General features: G+C 41.8%; 2 protein-coding genes across 3 annotated transcripts in view; one reads left to right on the forward strand and one right to left on the reverse strand.

Moving 5' to 3' along the window:
• elk3 (ETS transcription factor ELK3) overlaps positions 1-10498 on the forward strand; it is a 12766-nt gene extending 2268 nt beyond the window's left edge. The window contains exons 2-6 of one of the 2 annotated variants that reach the window (XM_065951035.1): positions 3734-3976; positions 4087-4812; positions 6720-6842; positions 8275-8325; positions 8585-10498. In XM_065951035.1, coding sequence (XP_065807107.1) covers positions 3770-3976; positions 4087-4812; positions 6720-6842; positions 8275-8325; positions 8585-8680 — 1203 coding nt within the window. In that variant the 5' untranslated portion in view covers positions 3734-3769 and the 3' untranslated portion in view covers positions 8681-10498. The remainder of the gene's footprint in view (positions 1-3733; positions 3977-4086; positions 4813-6719; positions 6843-8274; positions 8326-8584) is intronic. The other variant, XM_020634819.3, reaches the window with a different exon arrangement.
• A 1579-nt stretch (positions 10499-12077) lies between these two features.
• Positions 12078-21339, reverse strand: part of cdk17 (cyclin dependent kinase 17) — a 51676-nt gene continuing 42414 nt past the window's right edge. The window contains exons 6-17 of the mRNA XM_020634816.3: positions 21260-21316; positions 21058-21172; positions 20872-20966; positions 20564-20626; positions 19336-19459; positions 19133-19253; positions 17955-18052; positions 17733-17838; positions 17433-17475; positions 15995-16085; positions 14733-14810; positions 12078-14081 (exon numbers count right to left, since the gene is read on the reverse strand). Coding sequence (XP_020490472.1) covers positions 14041-14081; positions 14733-14810; positions 15995-16085; positions 17433-17475; positions 17733-17838; positions 17955-18052; positions 19133-19253; positions 19336-19459; positions 20564-20626; positions 20872-20966; positions 21058-21172; positions 21260-21316 — 1032 coding nt within the window. The 3' untranslated portion in view covers positions 12078-14040. The remainder of the gene's footprint in view (positions 14082-14732; positions 14811-15994; positions 16086-17432; positions 17476-17732; positions 17839-17954; positions 18053-19132; positions 19254-19335; positions 19460-20563; positions 20627-20871; positions 20967-21057; positions 21173-21259; positions 21317-21339) is intronic.

The raw sequence follows: 21339 nt of genomic DNA on the forward strand, positions 1-21339 counted from the left end.
AGGTAGAGTAAAGAAGACGGAGACAGACAGACCGGCAGACTCTTACAGGCAGTCAGTGGTTTTCAGGTAAACACGTTGGTTAGGCCCATGCTTGTCTTGGCAGAAGGTCACTGACCACATCCTGTTTTATCACCATGGAAACACCCAGAGAATCAACCAACGTCTGGCCCTCTCTTCCGCTTCTCTCTGTCACACACACACACACAAGGCAAACATAAAGGTGGAATAACATTGAAAAGTGAACTTAAAGGCCTTTTTCAAGTTATAATGACTGCTTCAAAAGAATCTTGACTGATTATGATATCCCTCAAAATTGATACTCAAATGGCTCAATTAAAGGGAAAAAAAGAGTCAGATTTAAGGTGTGCAACCATAAGCATAAATATGGGCAACACATCTACTTCTGTTGTACAAAATTGAAGCCAAAGTGACGAGCGCTGACATATTGCACTGGTGACGGCATTTTGAAGACAAGACGTGAGCAGAAGGGAACTGGCTCGTGGAGCTGTGGTTTTGACATCCTGCATCTTCTGCTTACTGAAGCATACATTTACAGTAACTTCATCAGAAGAACAGATTCTTGTGTCAGTTTTGAAGCAGACACTCACTGATACGGAAAGTTCAATGCCTCTTGTTTTAGTTTGTGTTGTGTTTTCTCTTGCTTTTCCTCCTCCAACCTTTAATTTGGGGAGCTGAATATTAAACAGAGCTGTCAATTATGGCACAACATCTCAAATACCTAATTAAAAGCACACTTCTTTGACAAGAGGAACACTTGGATATACAAGTAAATCAGTCTAAGAACTATCATGATAGAAACCCTGTTTGAGGAAAAAATGATTTGATATGTTTTATTTTTGAAAGTTTGTTCCATCTATGAACATGGAGGAGGCGGGGCTTATGAGCTATACTACAGCGAGTCAGCAAGAGGAGCTCTAAATATTTTCTTGAGCTGTCCATTCTTTAGACAGTCTACTGTATGTTCAACTCACTGACTGCAAATAGGAAGTGGATGTAGCTACTTTGAACTCTTGACTTCTGTTTTTGGAACTTCAAGTTGAGCCTTTTCGATGCCACCATCTTTTTTCTTTTCTTTTCTTTTTGTTGATCCAGAAGTGAGTATATTCAGAGAAGAAGGTGAATATGAATCGCTTCACTTCTACTCTGGATGACAGGTTGCCATGGTGATGACTTTATCACGTGTAGGCACACCCTAAAACATGCCCGGCTTTCATATTTTTGGTTTCACCCATATGGACAATTAACCTACAGTTGATCAACACCAAGCTTTATTAAAGACCCTAACCCCTAATCAGGGACAATGCAGGTTTAACTCACTTTGATATCGACTTCTGAAGATATGGGACCAAGTCTTCTTCTTTGTATGAAAAGTATTTTTTTATCTTGTGCTTTGGCCTTTAATGTCACAAGATATTAACAAACCTAACTTTTAATCAAGCCCAGTGATCGACTGGGGTGTAACCCCGCCTCTCGCCCAATGACAGCTGGGATCGTGTCCGCCCCCCCAGGACCCTGAACGGGACAAGCAATTTAATATAATGGATGGATTTATGATCAATGTTGGGTCTTCCCTCACACTTTTACTACTGCAGCCAACCTGCTTCTGTAGACAGCTACGTTCTGTGAGTCAATGATCATGAGGTCATAAGTGTTAGGAATGGATGACTTGTTTTATTCTTAGTATTTAGTAACAAAGGGGAAACTCAATGTGCTGTAAAGTCTCAAAGACTCTTTAGTGTTGTTCAGGTGTTTGTGTTGTTGGGGGTTTTGGGGCGCAGGAAAGTCCCAGTCAGAGAAGAAGAGGTGGGCATGGCCAGCGTTGTTATTCTTGTGGTTTTTGGTGGAGTTTGCATCAAAGGGTCACTGTTTGGGATCCCAGCTTCTCTATGACCATCTCGTTCTTTATGTTTTCCCTCCCTTCTTATTACGTCCTCAGTGGAGTCTGATTCCCAAAACAAGAATGGCTGAAAAATTACAACATCCTGAATTTCAGTTTAATTTACGATGTGAGACTTTAACAAAAGGATTTTTAAACAGAAAGTATTGCTCAGGGAACTATGTGTCACATGAATAAAATTGCTGATGTGGAAATCTGAATGCGAGATAGCGGCTGTTAGCATTGACTCGTATAGCTAGCTCAAGGTCACATTACTTTAAACCGTGACCAAAACTCAAAAATCCTCACATAAAGTGTGTTAAGCTTTATAAAGGTTTAATATTTATTTAGAGATAAGACAGTGGAGAGAGAGAGAGCGGGGACAGACATGCAGGAAGGGAGCCGCAGGTCGGATTTGAACCCGGGCCGCCTGCTTGGAGGACTTCAGCCTCCGTACATGGGGGCGCTCAGCTTCCGGCGCCCCAAGTGTGTTAAGCTTTTCACACATTTCTACACATCTTATTTTGAAGCCATACAAAATGTGTTAAATGTGTAACAACAAAGATCTTATTGTTCATATCCCACTTGAAGTGAAAGGTGAAGGTCAATACTTTGAAGACATGTCACTGTTGTTTTTAGATTTTTTTTCTTCTGATGCCCCTTCAAAAGTCTTCAAACTAGAAGATTAGAGAGAAGGATACGCGTTTGGTTTTTAGCCACTCAAATGAGGGCTGGTGAGGAGCTCAGACATCTGGAGGGAGCATGGGGGTAAACCATTGCTGCTCTGTATCCACAGGAGCCAGAAAGATGAGGTAATGCGGGCATCTTTAAAGGATGCTTCACCTTCCTGTTGAGGATTTTACTGGAACTAGGAAGGAACCAAGAAAGGCTAAACCCTAAAATAATTATGTATCTCTTTCTGCCGGGGAACTCTTCAGGATTCTGAGGAGCTAAAAAACATAGTTTGGGGAGACTTTGGACTAACTTTCTAATGCTGTGTTCACAAAAATCCAGAAAAGAATCCTGACATTTTCTACATGAGCTGCATGTGTGAATGTAAATGGCCAAAATCTGCACCCCTTGTCTTTAACCAGACTCTTCATGTTCGCTAAAAATTTCTGAGTGAAGTTGGAAGAGCAGGAAAGTTCACCATGTGAGAGTGAAAGGGGTGATGTTCATATCACGAGATCGGTGAGTGACCAGTGTGATTGTACCATGTTGTAGGTACAACGGCAGCTTCATAGTCCTTTCTTCTACTCACCTGTTTGTTCTTCTTCACACATTTGTTCAAACTGTGGTTGACTCCAATTAAACCCAGCACTGATACAAGAATTAAAAGTGTCATATAGTGTCTGACTCTGCCTCGCCGGCCATTCGGGATATCTTGTAAACAGACTATTGCGGTGTCCTTTTTACGCCATGGGTTACCTCCTGATACCCCGTCCTCTGAAAACTTCACGCTGTGAGGGACATGTGTGAATAACAGCTTTGGATGATTTCAGGGGGAGGCTGTCCTGAAGCTCACTCTTGAAAAACTATGTGCAAAGCTGAGTGCATCTATGAAAACCCCGTAAGTCTGCTGCGACCTTGACCCTGCAGGGATACAACAAAGAAAATCGATGGTTGGAAATATGTCCTTTCAGTCCCACCATCTCTTGATCCACTTCTTGCAGATGCAACACATTTTTCAACAGCTCTTTTTTTTTTTTTTTTTTTTTTACCACAGAACAGTCCTCTTTTTGATCTGTGTCATAAAGCATTCGAAAGGTTAAAAAAAAACAATAGACGATGCACAGTTTATGAATTGATCATTGAAATCCTGCTTCTCCTCTACAGATTGCCTGTCTCTGGTATTTCTGGTGGCATCCTGTCATGGAGAGTTCAATCACTCTCTGGCAGTTCCTGCTGCAGCTGCTGATCGACCAAAGCCACAAACATCTCATCTGCTGGACGTCCAATGACGGCGAGTTCAAGCTGCTTAAGTCAGAGGAAGTGGCCAAGCTGTGGGGGCTGCGCAAGAACAAGACCAACATGAACTATGACAAGCTGAGCAGAGCTCTGCGCTACTACTACGACAAAGTAGGTGACTTACACGTGATAAAAGTTTTGAAGTACTTCATTTATTTGATGGTGTTTTAAGATATTAGAAAAGGGCTTAACATGACAAACTGGTCCTGTTTCTTCTGCAGAACATCATAAAGAAGGTAATCGGCCAGAAGTTTGTCTACAAGTTCGTGTCGTTCCCGGAGATTCTGAAGATGGACCCTGCAGTGGTGGAGTTGGGACGCAGCAGTGAGGAGGGTGGAGGTGCGACGTCAGAGCCTGAGGCTGACGATGAGGACGGGGGAGGGAGAAATCAATACCTCCAGTCAGGCCTGTACTCCTCCTTCACCGTCAGCTCTTTGCAGCATTCCTTAGAACCGCACCAGCTGATAAAAGAGGAGCCCAGATCTGATCGGCATGACGACAGCTCCTCTGTCATCCGATTCGTGACAAACCGAGGCCACTCCTCCCTTCCTCCCACCCCTCCCCCATCCTCCTCCGAGACGTCCCACTCCTCCAGGCCATCGCCTCGCCAGGCCCGCTCTTCCTCCTGCTCCTCCTCACCACCACAAAGCCCCGCCCACAACCTGTGGAGGGGACGTTGCCTGAGCACAGACACTGATGAGCTGGAGTACAGCGCTCAGCCCCTTAACCTGTCATCTGGTCAGAGGGAGAGATTGAGGTCACAGAGCACATCGACACCAGAGAGGAGGGGACTAGCAAATAACTTACCTTTGAGATTGAGAAAACCCAAAGGCTTGGAAATCTCCGCCTCCCCTCTCCTCCTGACAGGAAATGACCTGGTCTCCATAGCACTCAACAGCCCAGCGCTGCCTTCAGGGTCCATGACCCCTGCCTTCCTCACCGCACAGGTACAATAATGACACATGACACATGTAATTAAAGCAGCACACTCACACAGTGTACTGTAAACACTGGTGTTTTTTTTAGGCAAGTGGAGTGGACGGGGAGAAAAGAGAAGGAGAGTGTGTTTCAGGGATGAGGAAAGTTAAGCTTGCAGACTGGGAGGAGATGGAAAGAGGTGAGCGGAAAGAGGGGAGGAGGCGATCGAGGGAGGGAGGAGGTTCATAAGTGAAGCCATATGTTCCTGACGCTCCTGAGTCACTGGCAACAACACACTGACCAAACGAGGACAGTCTGCCTACATTCAGTCGACGCTTTGATCCAACATGAGCAATGATGGGCTGCTGAGTTTACAGAACAGAATTAACGGAAAATATCAGTGTATGCTAAAGCGGTAACTCATCACTGAACCTTTTGCATGATTGAGTTTTTGAGGAAACACCTGAGTTGTGGAAGAGTAACCAGGACCTTATACAGAACTTACCAGAGTGCAGATGTGGTTCCAGGTTTTGTTCATTAATGAAGCTGCTGTTGTTGTCCAGGTGGTGTCAGCTGCTGCTTTTTTGTGTGGCCTTAACTGGTATTTTGCTCAAGCATTGAGATTAATCAGGAATACTCATCAAAACGTTAAGTGTTTTCACTTATTTATAACTCCTGGAAAATGTCCAGGGGTGAGCTGCATGTGTAAACGCAAACCGCCAAATTCTTCATCCAGACTTTACCTGAATTTCTTTCCTGCCAGCTCCCTACTGTAGTAAATTTGAACGCAGAAGGAAATATTCAGGAAAATTCCCCGTGTGGGAGTGGGTTAAACGTTTTTTAAGCTGCTACCGGCGCACTACCTTTGCCATCTCCATGCATGTCATTAAACCTCTCTCATTAAATGTTCTGTTCCCCACTCCCTCGCTCTTTTGTTGATACTGTGAATTTGTCAACTGAATGTAGCATTGACATAAAGCCGAAAACTATCATCAAAGCGTTGAACTCTGTTGCTTCGCTTGTCATTTCCGAGCCGTTCTTTTTCCATCATGTCCTGCCTCTGAGACCCCCCCCCCCCCCCCCCCCCCCCCCCAATCTGGAAGGGATAGACTCCCACAGTGAGGTTGCATGTTTGACCGTCTATGGATTTCAGGGACGCTCTGTCTGGAAATTTCAGGAGTGTACAGTATGTGTGAAAAATGCCATTGAAACTGTTTTAAACCAGCAAGAGTGACAGAGTGATGAAACCAAGAACATTTGGGAGAGAAAAATGTCCAGACTTAAAAATGTACTGACCATGAGATATAGTCTGAAGGAAACCCCGTATTTCTTGTGGGAACATTTTTCAAACTGCTTCCTGCAATAAAACCACATAAACTTTTGTTTTCAGGTTGATTTTATGCCGTTATTAGAAATATTTTATATATGTGCATGATGGGGATGAAGGAAAATGAAATTGGGAATGATATGCAACACAGGTATAACCTAAACATGATTTTTAAAACAGAATAAAACTCATTGGTTGTACTTATCAATGCAGTAAGATAAAAACTCAGGCAACGAAACTGAAGTTGTTCCTGTTCTTTGATGTTCCTATCTAGCCCATGACAGAACCAGAGAAAACAAAACTGACCTTAGTTGAACGTGGAGAGGCATTAGAAAGTCGAGACAGAAGGAAATGCATCTCATGAATTCTGCATGAGCGGAGCTTCCTGACCTGCATTGTGTCAGCCTGCCAAGTCAATCTGTCTGGTAGACCCAAGTTCACTAGAGGGCAGGCTTGGCTATGAGCTCTCTGGTGAGACTTAACAATTTGACAACTTCCCCGCACACTATGAACAGCACTTAGGTCTGATAGCCAAAATAAACAGCATCATTTCCATCCTGGTGTATTTATCCTCTGACATTTAATTCTGGTGGGTTTTTTTCGATGTAGACTCCGTCTGGTCTGGTGCTCACGCCCAGTCATCTACTCTCTAATATCCATTTCTGGTCCAGCATGAGTCCAGTGGGGCCCCTCAGCCCTGCCCAACTCCAGAGCCATGCACCCCTCTTTCAGGTAAGACACACAAACATGCACACACATTTTCTGTTGTTGTATAAAGACTCAGCTTTAGATGATTTCCCCCTGCAATGAATTCACAGTTATACCTTTTTGTGTGCCTACAAAAACAATGGCAAAATAAGTTGTGTGTAAAATGCAAAAAGAGAGCTTGGGCCAGTGGTTAAAAATTCTGCTCTTTTCCTAAAACCCAACCAGACCGTGCAAAATGTTGCCAAGTTGGAAAAGTTTGTCAGACCTTTCAATAGTTCTCAGAAAACATAGGATCACCCTGAAACAATTCTAACTTAGCATATAGCCTAGTTTAAATTGAGGCAATTTGTAACACATTCTTACAAAAATGACCAATTAAAGAGGACATATTATCCCCCTTCTCCACCTTTTCAAACAGTCCCCTGTGGTCTAAATGAAACATCTGTGCTGTGCTTTGGTCAAAATATAACATGAATCAAGCACCAGAGGAGGTTTGTGACCCTGTATAAACCAGCTCTCTCAGAACGCTTCGTTTTGGTGTGTGTGTCTCTTTAAATGCAATGAGCCCCCCCGAGTTTTGCTGATAGACCTCACTCCTCTGTAGTGAGAATAAAAATGGTGGATCTGCACAAAAGTTTTGCTCTAAGCTGGGGTGGAGTCCATGGGTGGAGATATCAGGGGAGGGGAGGGTATTTCTTTTAACCAGAATCCCACTATGACATCACAAGGAGAGCAAATTTGAAACAGAGCATTTTTCTCTGTGTTGTAAGACTCCTGCAGACCACAAACTAAGGACTGGATGGGTTTATTTCACATTTTGTGGGTCAGTAGACACTCAGGTTACCCAAATATATGTTCAAAAACATTGTAGAAGTGGATTTGTCATAATATGTCCCCTTTAATAGGTATTTCTAAAATCAGTGAAACTTGTGTAATGTCATGCACTTACAGCTTTTGCAGCTACAAGAAGAAAGAACTAAAAAGTCTCACAAGCTTGATTGAATTACCTTATTTTATTATTTGTTTCTTCTAAATATAGGAGTGGAAAAAAGTCTCAGAGTACACACGAGTTGTTTTTCATACAGAAAATATAGGGGAAAATGCCAATTTAAATGTTTATGTGCTGGAAACATTTTCTTGTGGATAATTAATTTAAAAGTGTTTTTGGAACGAGCTCTAATGGTTTGAGTTCTGACAGGCCAGAGTAAAAGAAACAACGGACAGACTATTATTTATTTGCCTTTCACAGAAAACACTAGGTTAGCCATCGATGCAAATTACCTTTACGCCTGTGACATCTTTATCTACAGTGTTTCTCGTAACAATAGGATCATCAGTGATCTCACCTACAAATACACCTCAAAGTTTCACAATGTTCTTTGTGTGTTGGTTCATGTGTGATTCACTGTATGCAAGCGTTTCAAAATAAGCCACAGATGTTTCCGTTCTGGCGTAGACAAGAAGAGGGGGCAACTTCCTGTTGGCTTCGAGGGAAGGGGGAGGACTGGTTAGTCATTTGCCCCTCCCACCTGTTCAGTAATAATCATTCTAATGTGGTGTATCATCAGCAGGATGGTAGAGTACTTGTGTTATTTGTGAACACATGTAGGTAGATAAAAATATAGTTATGTATCACATTAATTATATGTTGGTTAAATGTGTGTGTACTTTGTATATGTGTGTACAGCATGCTTGTGTTTATTTATGTAAACATCTGGAGTATCTATATAAATTAAATATTTTTTTGTTTTGCTATCCTTCTACAGTTCCCCACACTGCTGAATGGTCACTTCCCTGTGCCTTTTCCAAGCCTGGACGTGTCCTCTCCCCTGCTGCTCTCCTCCAGCTCCCATAAGTCCTGAGAGAGAGAGAGAGAGAGAGAGAGAGAGAGAGAGAGAGAGAGAGCGGACCAAACCAAACAAGCCTTAAACTCAGATGATGAACCACACAGGAGTCGGACCTCGTCTCAGTCCAGCAGCACTCCTGAACCTGTTTCTTTAGCATTTAAATGAAGAAACAGGAACTTCACTCTGAAGATTTGCTCTCTGAGAGGAACATTTGCATAAGAAATTTTGTTGAGTGTACTACTCGTGTTCTTTAAATGTGTATTTAGTGCTTTCCTATTTTCAAGATGAATTACCTTTAATGGGAAGACCTCATCTCATGTTATATCTCATCTCATCCCCCCTGATTTACACTTTAATGATATAGACTTTTTTGCAGTTTCATGAATGTAATTTCAGTCTTTTTCTTCCCCTCCAAAAAGAAAACTTGTCTGGAATTATGATACAACTAAGTTGACAAAGAATGTGCCTTTAGGCTTCTTTCAGTGTGTACTATTGTAAAATATAAGAAAATACACTTACTTTTTTACAAGTATGCTTTTGTTCCTTATACAGACAGGAGACTGTTTATTTCAGCATTAAGCCTCAAATACAGGCAACAGGTTGCATTGCTCGATCCCATGTTACAAAAGTCTAACTTTTTACTTCAAAATGCTTATTTTTAAAGATTGTGTAATAGAGCAAACATGTACAGAAGCCATTGGCAGACATGCATCAATACATGTAAAATGTCTTTCCTGTGATAACGAGTTAATTACAGCCGCTTTCTCATGAAACGCACTAACAATGGAAAACCAGCGTTGTTATCCTGAGATAAGACAGGAAAACTGTGTAATATAAAATGTATGGATGTATGTTTGCTTAGGGCTTCCATAAAAATCTAAAAACATAAATTGTAGTTTAATGAGGGAGACTAAGTTGTCTATTCCCCATGACAACAAAAATCCAACAAGTTACTGTTCTCGGTCACAATATCATACCACTGTGAAGCCTGTCATTTATACATATCATGTACAGACACAGCAAACACAAAAGATGATGTGTTATTTAGAAAGCAGCTTTATATTCATGGAAGGAAGACTTAATTAACTAGCTCTTTAAGCTAGCTGTTTACAGTCTTTTTGCTAAGCTAACCGGCTGGTGGCTCTTTGTATTCAACTGACTGACTGAGTGTGGTGGCAATTCTCTTGTCTATTTAAAAATATTCCCTAAAATATAAATAATTCCAATTACATTTTTATGATATACGGTAATGATTTTAGGCGACACAGGTCTGTGACAGATAGCAGCTTGATTATACGTTTCCTGTTCTAGCTACGTCTTTACCAACATATAAAAAGTTTTAGGCGTCACCTTGACATTTAACCACTGGTAATGTCTCATTTATGATTTTTGAGCCCCAACACTTGCCATAACCTTTGTATATACCCCATTACTGTTTTAAATGACATTGACTCCTAGCATAGCTAGCTGCTAGCTAGTGCGCCAAAAAGCTGAGCTCATTTTGTTACAATGCTTTGAATCAACGCTGTGAACTTTTTTTTTGTTTCGTTATCTCTGTATAGTTTCACTTTTTTTTCTTTTAAATGCACTGTACTTTAAAGGCTTGTATAGTACCAGCGGTGCCTTTGATAGTGTCAGACTTCTTAAATGTGTTGAGCTCTAAAACATGTTTTACAGGTCAACATTGCACAACAGCTTTTTTCTTTTTGTAAAATAGCTCCTGTTATTTTTATACTGAAATTAATGGAAGTATATTCTCAGTGATTTTTTTTGCGTTTTATTGGTATGTTGAGAGAACTGTTATTGTTTTTGGAATAAAATTAATTACTTTTCCGAGTGACTGTGTTCTTTTGAAAGCACACACACACACTCTTTCCCCGCCCAGAGAATGACTGCTGCACACACAGTTTATGAAACAGATTAAATTTACTTTCCATGGTTATGAGAAATAAATAGTTCCAGTAAAAAGAGTCACACACCAACTGTTGACTGGCAGCTCAGTGTTTCAGAGAGGTCGAATTCACAACACAGCAGGCCTTCCATGCAACAGGCACACACACACATACTCAGACATGTTCACATAAATTCAGGTCATTCATACATCTGGAAAAGTTTTACAGTTTTACAATGATAAATATTAAGCCGTTGCAGAAATCTCCTTTCACGCATGTCACAAAAACTGCTTCTTGCAGAAACACAGTTTGAAGTTAAGAATGAAAAATACTCCATCCTTAAATCTGATGCGTAGAAAATAGTCATCTTTTGTTGTTGTTGTTGTTGTGTGGTGAAGTTTCAGAGAAGCATCCAAACCTGCAGGAGACAGATTAACGTGATGTACAAAATGAAAGGTAGAAACCGGACGCCTCCTTATAAAGCTACCATGGGAGAAATCAAATGGCAATAAATGTAATTCAGGACGTTTTCCATTAATATAATGGAGGTTTTTTTTGCGTTAAAACCATCATTTCCTCATTATTTGGGTTCTTAAACACCTCTGATTTGATGTTTTTCTGAGGTGACAGTTTGTTTTTAACTTCAATCGACCAAATTTTGGGCACATTCAGAGCTTTTAAAATCAATTAATGCAGCATTACAAATAATTCTGCCATTGTTTTCCAACTCCTGGAATAATAAGTGACACAGTATGTGAACAGGATTATTCCACTATTAGCTTCAAACTGTGTTAAAGTCTTACTGTGTTTATTACATGGATGCTCTCAGCTTGTTCTACCTGATCAGTGTAGTTTAACACAGACCTCGTGTGCTGCTGAAATCCTTTAAACCTCAGCGGATGACACAAATGAAATTCTCCTGTAGATGTGGAACAATAGAGCTGAAATGAGATAGAAATCTTCTCACATTCTTACATGTTCAACCCGGGTTGTTCAATGCATTCCTGATGTTATTAAGAGCAGAAGCGTACGCACTGCACTCACTTTTTTCTTTTTTTTTGCTACTGTGAGCGTAGAAGTCGCTCTCTATCTGCCTTTTCCATGATGTATTTCTCTTCCATGCACTTTAAAGCATGAGGGTACGGCTCTAAACGAATAAGCTCATTCCCTTGCTTGACAAAATCTGGATGAGAAATTCAATTATGTGTGTAAAAAAATAAATAAAACAGGAGGACTTGATGAGAGCTGTTTAACTTAGCTTAGCATGACAACTAGACCAAGCTGACAACTAGCCTGGTTTTATCTAAAAGTTAAAAAAAATCTGCCTGCAAAGCACCTCAAAACATCTTACTAATCAACACAGGGGTTGAGTTCAGGACTTTTTCTTAGCTGCCATAATACAATTGTGTCTTAGAGACTTGAAGACGTTACTGTGCCCAACCAAGTCATAGTCCAGGATGTGCCCCTTTAAGAAACCCCAACGTGTCACTTTTGCATTAAGAATTCTGTAAAAATAAACATAAGTGATAAAATGTGCTTTATTGTTAGTTTCAGAGGTGGTTATGGCAGATTTGATATCTTTCAGGCATAGCTGTGCTAAGCTAAGCTAAGCTAAGCTAAGCTAAGCTAAGCTAAGCTATCAGGCCCCTGGAGATAGCTTATTTACTGCACAGGCATTCAGTAAGAGTTGTATCCTCTCATCCAGTTTTTCACAAGAAGGCCAATAAGACAGTTTTTCTGAAAATGTCAAAAATATTCCTTTACATAATTTAAAACATCTTTTGCTATCACTTTGCCGCCCAAAAATATCTGGAGGAGTGAGCACACCTCTGTTCAGTCAACAGGAATAAGACAAACACGTTCTGCAACTTGATAAAATCAGGAATCCAAAGCACACGGGCAGACGTTTTAACAAGTCTGTAAATAAAACTTCAGAGATCTATCCATTTGCCGCTGTGAACATGCAGTTTACAGAAGTGAGACTTCTCGGCCGCCTTCGTCTGTAGCATCACTGTCAGTCACAAACAACACAGCGGGCGGTTAAGACTAATATTTCAATTTGAAATCTTTCTTTTTTTTTTTTTTCTTCCTGTGTACAAATGCTGGAGCAGTGGTTTCGACACCAAGTGGGAAAATAACCATTTATGCTTTTGAATATCACACCCCGATCCCATCTCCCCCCCCCCTGCTTCAGAAAAACATGCCACAATGACACTGTTATTTCACAAGGAGAGGTTAAAGGTCACAGACACAGAACACATCTTAATACTGATGGGTAAACTCGGCCGTGTCGAGGCCCGGATCCCTGATTCCAGAAAAAAACACACACTGAAGTGCAAGTTAATAAAAAGAGTTACTGCAGTGAGATCTTTGAATACACACAGAGCAGGAAAGTGTAGCTTGCATTATTTTTTTCAAAAAGCATTGAAGTCCTGGCAGTTGGTGAGAGGTTTAGGGAAGGCCTGCTGGCTTCCTGTGGGGCGTCTCATGATTTCCTGTTCAGCTCCAGTTTTCCTCCTCTGTCATTGGTGCTTTTACTCGTCATCCCAACTGTTCTGCTCCTCGCCATGGTCCCGTTGCTGATCAAGGACAAAAAGACCTGAAAGTTGGTCTTTAGGTTCTTCCAGTTTGTTTGGACTCACAGCTGTTAACACGATCCGCTCACACTCGTGCTTTCTGACCATCATTTCAAACCCCCTGAGGGCAGCAGGGTGTCCGGAGAAGAGTCTGACGGAAATATTTCAGGAAAAAAAAAAAAAAAGTCAAAAAGGAATCCAGAGAAACCGATTTGCCCTCAAAAGAGAGCATGAAATCGTCCCAGTCTTTTTAAACCTGGAAATGTTGGAGAGTTCAGTCACGGAAGCTCGAAGAAAAAACAAAAACATAAACTTCAAATATATATAGATTTACATATTTATAAAAGGAAACAAAAAAAAAAAAAACTTGAAGAAACTGAAGCGTCCAGTCTCCAAGCACCAAAACGAGAACAACAACTTGGATCACAGCGTCGACATCAACATCAGTGGAATTCTAAACTCAAATGAAGCCGGAGAATTGTCAGCAGAAAAACAAACGTAACCTTACTGACTGCTCAACTGTGCATGGCGTCTCGAGTTCACATCTTGTACACACGCACACACACGCATACGCACACAGACACACATGCACACGCACACACACTGTGTGTTAAATACAGACAGTAGTAGTTTAGCAGCAAAAAATTCAACCTCACCCCAACCCCCAATAAATAAACACTGTCTCCTTTAAGAATCAACCCAGAGTCCATCGCTCTCAGAGGGGTGTGTGGGTGTGTGCGTGTGTGTGTGTGTGTGTGTGTGTGTGTGTGTGTGTGTGTGTGTGTGTGTGTGTGTGTGTGTGTGCAGGTAAAGGGGGGGTGGGTTCACTCTGAGGGGAGGTGGGCTCATGCGAGAGGTTGTTGGGAAATGATAAAGTTGGACAGTCAGCCATCCTCTTCATCAGACATTAGAAGAGCATGCTCTGCCTCCTGTTGATCTTGCCGTTACCTGGAAGAAAAAAAGAAAGACTCAAAAATACAATACCCATAATGCTTTTGCTGTACATAAGAAGAAGAAGAAGAAGAAGGCCTTTTTTGTCATTGTATCAAGATACTATGAAATTAAGGGTGTTTTCACACAAGGTGCATAAGGAGAGATATAGTAGGTAATGACACGCTGGACAGGAGTCACAGGCTGGATTCCAACCCGGGTTGCCCGCTCTTAAAGGACTTGAGCCTCCGCACATAGGATGTGCGCACCAGCCACTAGGCCACCAGCACCCCTGACAAAGATCAAAGCTTGACCCTTACAAGGCACTTAAAGTCAGGCTCTCTTCCTGGTATGTGCTTCTCTGTTTACATGTGAATTGTTGTTTGTTGTTCTACTGTTTTTATTTATTAATTCTACTGTGGAGGAAGATAAATGTGTGCAGATCTGGAGTCCAAGACAAATTTCCTTAAGGGGAAAAAAAAGAGCATATGGTATCATCTCGTCATGTGTCATATAGTTTTGTGTTGTGTCGTAACAAATGATATGATTGTAAGAAGCCTGTCATCCTTTACCAGCCGTCTTTGCCACCTCGTCAAATATCATCTAACAAAAATTTTAGTGATGTAAAAAAGGTTAAATGCGGAAGCGTCTGCTGTGTTCCCCACTTACCTGACTCTGGGTACGAGGAGTTCCTGTAGCCAGGGTCTCTCTGCAGCTGCACTTCTTTTATTGTGAATATCGATACACCTACAAAAACAGAGGGGAGATTCAGTCCACTTGCACTTCAGCCCCTCCACAGATGGAGTAAAAAGGTGTTTCAATGGATTCCTTCACACAGAGAGGTCCAAAGAAAGTACTGGAGCACACAAATCTCACACCTGGACAACCCACACAACACCACCTCTCTGCTTTTCCACCAGGTTCCCATCGCAGGTGAAATAAAAAAAACATTGCAAGGAAACATTGCTGACCCCTCTCTCCTCCTTCAGAAGAGCCCGCTCCCGCCCGCTAAAGGACAGATTTGTGTACACCTTTCTTGGGGTTGGTAGCCGGCTCCACCTTCTGGCTTCTATTGGTGTGGCCACTGCACTAACTCATCTGACGCAAAACACTTCCATCACCCACGTACCGCTAAGATGTTTAACATCAACTCATTCATGACCTGCAGCACCACACACGTTGTCTACATGCTGAACTGTCCATGATGGTCTATGAAGGTCAGACCAAACATCCCCTTAAAACATGTATTTCCAAACAAATAGCAGCCATCCGCAACCACAACATAGACTTAGGTTTAGCATGACACTACAAACCATGTTTCTGCTGTGTCTCTCTCCGGTTTTGGGGCATTGAAAAACTCTCTCCCTCCGAGAGAGAGGGGGGAGACATTGTTGACAAACTGCTGAGAAGAGAGGCTCAACACACTCTACACAGTGGAACCATGCGGACTCATGAGGAATTAAGCCTCTCATGTTTTTTGAAATGTTGTGTATAATCTTTTCTGCTCCGTCTCTAACCGTTGTCTTCTTGTAAATATTGTATAGATTAATATTACAATCCATCCAAAGTGTAATGTTATTTTCAAAGGGCTACACATGAGTGCTGTCACAGTACTGGTTAACCGTCTACTTACCTCCCACTTATCAACCAATGAGAGATGACTCTCTGAGCAGGAGGATATTTAGCTTTTTCAAATCTTTCCCTGTACTGTTTGACTCTGAGGAAGACGCAGAGCATCAGAACTTTAGTCCTTAATAATTTGCATTAAGTGTTTTATGTACTCCAATACTTTCTTTGGACTCTTCCTGTGTATTGAAACATCTTTTTTATTTAAAAAAAGGGAATAGTAAGACCAATAAGACACATATCGCAGATTACTTGAGTTGTGTGTGTGTGTGTGTGTGTGTGTGTGTGTGTGTGTGTGTGCTCACCCTCAGACAGTGTGTGAACTTTCATCCCGAGCTGCCTGAAGTAGGAGTGTTTCATCGCCTCTTCAGCTGAAATCCTCTTCTTGGATTCGTACTGAGGAGACAGAAACAGGAAGTTGTTGTGACTGCAATCTGTGATTCACTGTGACGAACAGAATCAGAGTGGAAACAGGAACCGGAGTGCATGACCACTGAAAACACTGAGTGGACATACTGATGGTGCTATGCCTCCTACTGTCTAAAAGTGGTACTGTATCATTTCTAAACTCAGCCTCGGCAGGATAAGACTTCAGCTGTCTGTTGTTGAAATATTAATCAGACTGTTTAATAAATTCATATTTAATTCATTCAAAATAAATAGTGTTGATCCAGATCTAATGCTCTTATTGTTTGCGGCAGTAGCTCAGTCTGTAGGGACTTTAGTTGGGAACTGGAGGGAGGCCTGTTTAAATCCTGGTTCAGACCAAAGCTGGAGAGGTGCCAGGTCACTTCCTGAGTACTGCCGAGGTGCCCCTGAGCAAGGCACCAAACCCCCAACAGCTCAGCCCCACTCTGACATCTCTCCACTAATGCATGTCCACAGGTCCTGTTTGTGCATGTGTGTGTGTGATTCAGGCCCATGTGTGTGAGTAGCATGCCTCTAAATAACAAAGTGCAAAACCAGAATTTCCCTCAGGGATTAATAAAGTATATAAAAGTAAAAAGTTACTGCAAAGATGACAGGAAAATGTGTTTAGAGGAAAGCAGGATATCTTTTCCCCTTTCTTGATAGCATTGAATATTTCACAGAAATGTCAATCAGCTAAAATGTCAAGCTAATATTAATATTTGAATTCTGAAAGGATAGATAACTGCCTGACATACATCACTGTGGTATACTGATGTTCAGGTGCAACACTAAAAGTGTCTATTCGTCTGTCTTTTGTGTATTTCACTGATAAGCTCATTAAACTTGGGTTTGGGTTTACATTTATCTTGGGTTGTGTCTCACTGCGGTGCTTAGCAGTTGCCTTAAGAGCCATATAAAGTCATCAGAGGAAAGAGAGCGACACTGAATAAGTGTCATTATTAAACAGTGATTGTGTCACAGTCACTAAGTATTTTTCATGTCACCTAAAATGTATGTTTACCTGTTTGGAACTCAAATGCATCTCAACATGTTGTTGAGAAAATGTAATAATTAAAAGAGAGCTTCCTGTCTGTAATGTCTTTTAAGTTATACCATACTTATCCTATACTTATACAACTACACCAATAGTCCCAAGATAGGTCATGAGAGGACACCTGTACCATTTGCCAGATGAAAACTAGGAGATACAGGTGTTAGGTTTTTGGGAGTGTCTATGTAGACCACTGGGCTTCGGGCAGTATCTTTCCCTATCATGGGGGGGGTAAAAAATGCTAAATCATTTCTGTGTTTTGTAGCAAAAAAAACACTCACTTTAAGGAAATTCAGCAGCAGCTCGATGCCTTCACCATCCAGCCTGTTGGAAACAAAAGGAAGAGCAACAGGTTACTGTCAAGCTGCAGCGAGGGCTCAAGGTAATGTGGGTTCTTGTGTGAGGAAGGAAGTGGACAGCCGCCTGTGAAATGTTCCACAGGATTTCCTGCCCATTGAAAAAAAAGAAACTACACACACACACCGTCACTGTATACATGCAAAGGGTGAGAAAAAAACACACAAAGCCATGGGTGTAAAAAAAGATAAACACAAACATGCAGACTACACAGATGACAGTACCTGGGAGCGTGGTTGATTAGGGGCTGTGGCTTGTATTTGGGGAAGTTGTAGGATTTAAACTCTTCAATGGAGGAGATTCCCGGCCAGTTCTCCTCTGTGGGTGTGCCTGAAGTCACAGAATCACATCCAATCACAGATACAGGGGTTTAGCGTGTTCCATTAAACTGGTGAAGACATTTGAGGTGTTGTTGTTGTGATCTGAGCCGGGCAGGAACCACTCACCCAGTAACCTGAAAATGAGATGGAGCTCGTCCTCCACAGTGGAGCCGGGGAACAGCGGCCGACCTGCAGCCATCTCGTAGAATATACAGCCGACACCCCTGCAGACACACACACACACACAACAGTTTACTAGTACTTGGGTCCAGTTGTGCTTACAAATATTTAACATAAAAAGTAATCAAGAGCAATGCACGTGTTCAATATGTCAGAGAACCGTCCGAAGAAGACAGCGACTGTTGACAGTGTTTCTGTTTGCTAGCTGCTAGCTTACAGTTGCGTTACTCAACCACAGGGTCCAAGATATTCAGTTTGGTTTTGGTTTTTTTCCCAGGTATTTCATGCAACATTTATAAGCTGATATGAAACATTTTTATGTTAAATATATTGGTGAGTAATGTTTGTGAAGTCAAACTCCCTCTGGGTTTGTTGTTCTCAGCTCTGTGTTCACATAGGCTGCGCTTCCTTCAGCTTGTTAATGTTTCACTTAGAGGCTCAAACATGTTACATTCTCATGAACCCCTTCCTGTCCAGCCGTTAGCCCCGCCACCATGAGGGGAAAGAGAGACCACCTCGCCCACTCAGGAATGCTGGAAGTAGAGCTATAATGGCAGAGTTTTGTCGCAAGAGTACAAATCAAGGAGCGTGCACATATTTTCCAAACTGAAGAGATTTATTTTGGTATAAAATACTTTTAAAAAAGAGAACCAAATCGACTTTGGGTCGCATATGGAGATCAGTCGTAGAAACGGCTACACTCGGCCAGATCCCGGGGGGGGGGGGGGGGGGGGGGGGGGGACTGGTGCTGAAGTTAGACATCTACTGGACCTCTACTCTGAAAGTCAAATAATATACCGGTAATTAAGTTACAGAATAATATAGAAATACTTGGATTATGTGTGATGCTAAATCAAACAAAGTTTAGTGTACAGCTACATTACTGTCACAAATATGTGCGACTCAGGTAAGAGGGACTGGACTCTGACTGCGGTAAGGGGGACTTGTCTTAGGGGACCAGAGACTCGACTCTGCCTCAAAATTAGACTCTGCATCTCATGATGACTTCCATGAAAAAAGAAGCTGTCATTTTGACTTTTCATCAGCACATTGATTGATGGACTAATAATATCCTAACTCAGTGCTGGTGAGTGTAAGTGATAGGATGGTTATGAGTGTCATACCACATGTCAATCTGAGTTGAATACTCAGATGATCCCAGGAGAACGTCCGGAGGCCGATACCAGAGAGTCACCACCTCGTTGGAGTACGTTTTAGTCGGGACGGACTTTGCCCTGGCCAGACCTGAAAGCACAGAAGTGTTAAATCTGTAAAGAAAATGGAAATAATCAAAAGCATTTACAGACGCTGCTGATGTTTCACTCACCAAAGTCAGCCAGCTTGAGTTCCCCTCTCTCGTTGATGAGCAGATTCTGGGGCTTCAGGTCCCTGTGGAGAACTTTCCTCTTGTGACAATAAGACAACCCTCGCAAAATCTGGAATAGGAAGATCTGGGGAAACATATGAAAACAGATTGTATTAATAATATGTCTGATCAGATGCAAAAAATCAGCTCGAACAGTTAATACATTTGTCTAATTTGTTTTATTTTCAGGTCTTTAGATGACATGGTAATGCAAACACAAAGGAGGCTTTTAGTCTCTGGGTCAAAGAGCCATTAACTGATGCAACATGGTATTGACAAAAAGACTGTGCAGTCTCATAACGTTTGAATTGACATAGAAAGAGTAAATAAAAGCTCAAGGTTCAAGAATCAAGAATGTAATCTGTTTCTGTAAGAAGGGAAAATGTCATAATAAAAAACAAAGAGAGCAGAATAAAGAGATAATTAAGCAATAACAGAGGAGAGGGAGTGACGTTTTACTGAACATCAACACTGCTGTGTCCACAGGGCTCCAGAACAACAACCTGACCTTGAGTGTGATAATGCTTTGATACAAGAAATAAAAATCAACAACAGATTATTTTTTCACTCCAATATGGCCCCGTGTCCACCTAGCGCTTCTTTTGGGCTCGGTAGCGCCTGCATGAAGCGTTTGTGCGCTGAGTAAGAAAGCACTGCACGTCCGTCCTGTCTCTATGACGACAGTCTGTTGACAACAGCCGCTGTATGACCGACACCGCTCTGTTGCTTTTGACAGCATGTTTTATACTCGATCGTTTGTACGCTGGCAATCAGAAAAGAACGACTCGGTGCCTAACTCAACTAGCTCCACAATTTAACTGAAACTAGCCTGTTGCTAAGCAACCCAAACATTCTACTCTGTTGGTGTCCATGGTTACTAAAGAGCAGCCACTCTGTAGGATGATCCTTTACGTGAATGTTAAAATAAATACATTTGATCATGAAGCCAGTGAAATGAGAGTCTGTCGTGTGACTCTGAGGTTTTAAGATTGATAAATAAAGAAAAACAATGTCAGCTGTAAGTGTAAATTAAACGTTTTCAGAACTCCTGGCTTAGGCGGAGTGATACATATAGTGAAAAGTCCCAGTGATGTTGTTCTCCTATGTCATCACTCATGAAATGCCTCTTGTCCAATCAGAGTGCTTGGTCGGCGCTAACTGTTGTATAATCCGTAATAATGGGAGTCACCTTCACGTTCTGCATGCTCATTATGTTCCCACAGTCATCCATGTACTGCTTCAGGTCCTTATCCTGCAGGAAGAGATGACATCATCAGACAGAAAGTAGAGACAATGACACTGTGGAAACATCCCCCAGTGCTGCCATCAGTGTCCTCTCTCCCCCCCATACAGACATTGTGTAAAACATTTTAACATCCACTGTAACATGCTACCATTAAAGACTCCATCTAAATGCTAATTCATATTTTCAATTATCAGCAATGAAAAAGCAAACTGTCTGACTCATTGAGAACATGGCAGAGCGATGAGTTTTACCAGATACTCGAAGACGAGCGTGAGACTCTTGTCAGTGTGGACGATGTCGTGGAGTGTCACGATGTTGGCGTGTTTGAGGTCCTTCAGTAACGACACTGCAGGGACAAAGGCGGAGCAATGTTCACACAAAGAGAGTAATACAAATGTTACAAATAGAAAACTCATCAGTCGACAAAAGCAGCTCACCTTCTCTGATGGCGGTGCACGGCGCTCCCTCCTCGTGCTCCAACCTGATTTCCTTCAGTGCCACCAGGTTGTCTGTCAGCTTACTTCGTCCTTTAAATACCGTGGCATAAGTTCCCTGAACACAACACACAACTCTGGTTCAACATCACTGAATCAACTTTAAAGTTCTGAAAGATTTCTCCTTTATCCAAATCTTTCTCACCTCTCCCAGTTTGTCCAGCTTTATGTACGTCTCCAACTTCCCGAAACCAATCTCCGACTGGGGGAGACAACACAGAGGAA

This window comes from Labrus bergylta, chromosome 23 (genome assembly GCF_963930695.1).
Source record: "Labrus bergylta chromosome 23, fLabBer1.1, whole genome shotgun sequence".
NCBI lineage: Eukaryota > Metazoa > Chordata > Actinopteri > Labriformes > Labridae > Labrus > Labrus bergylta.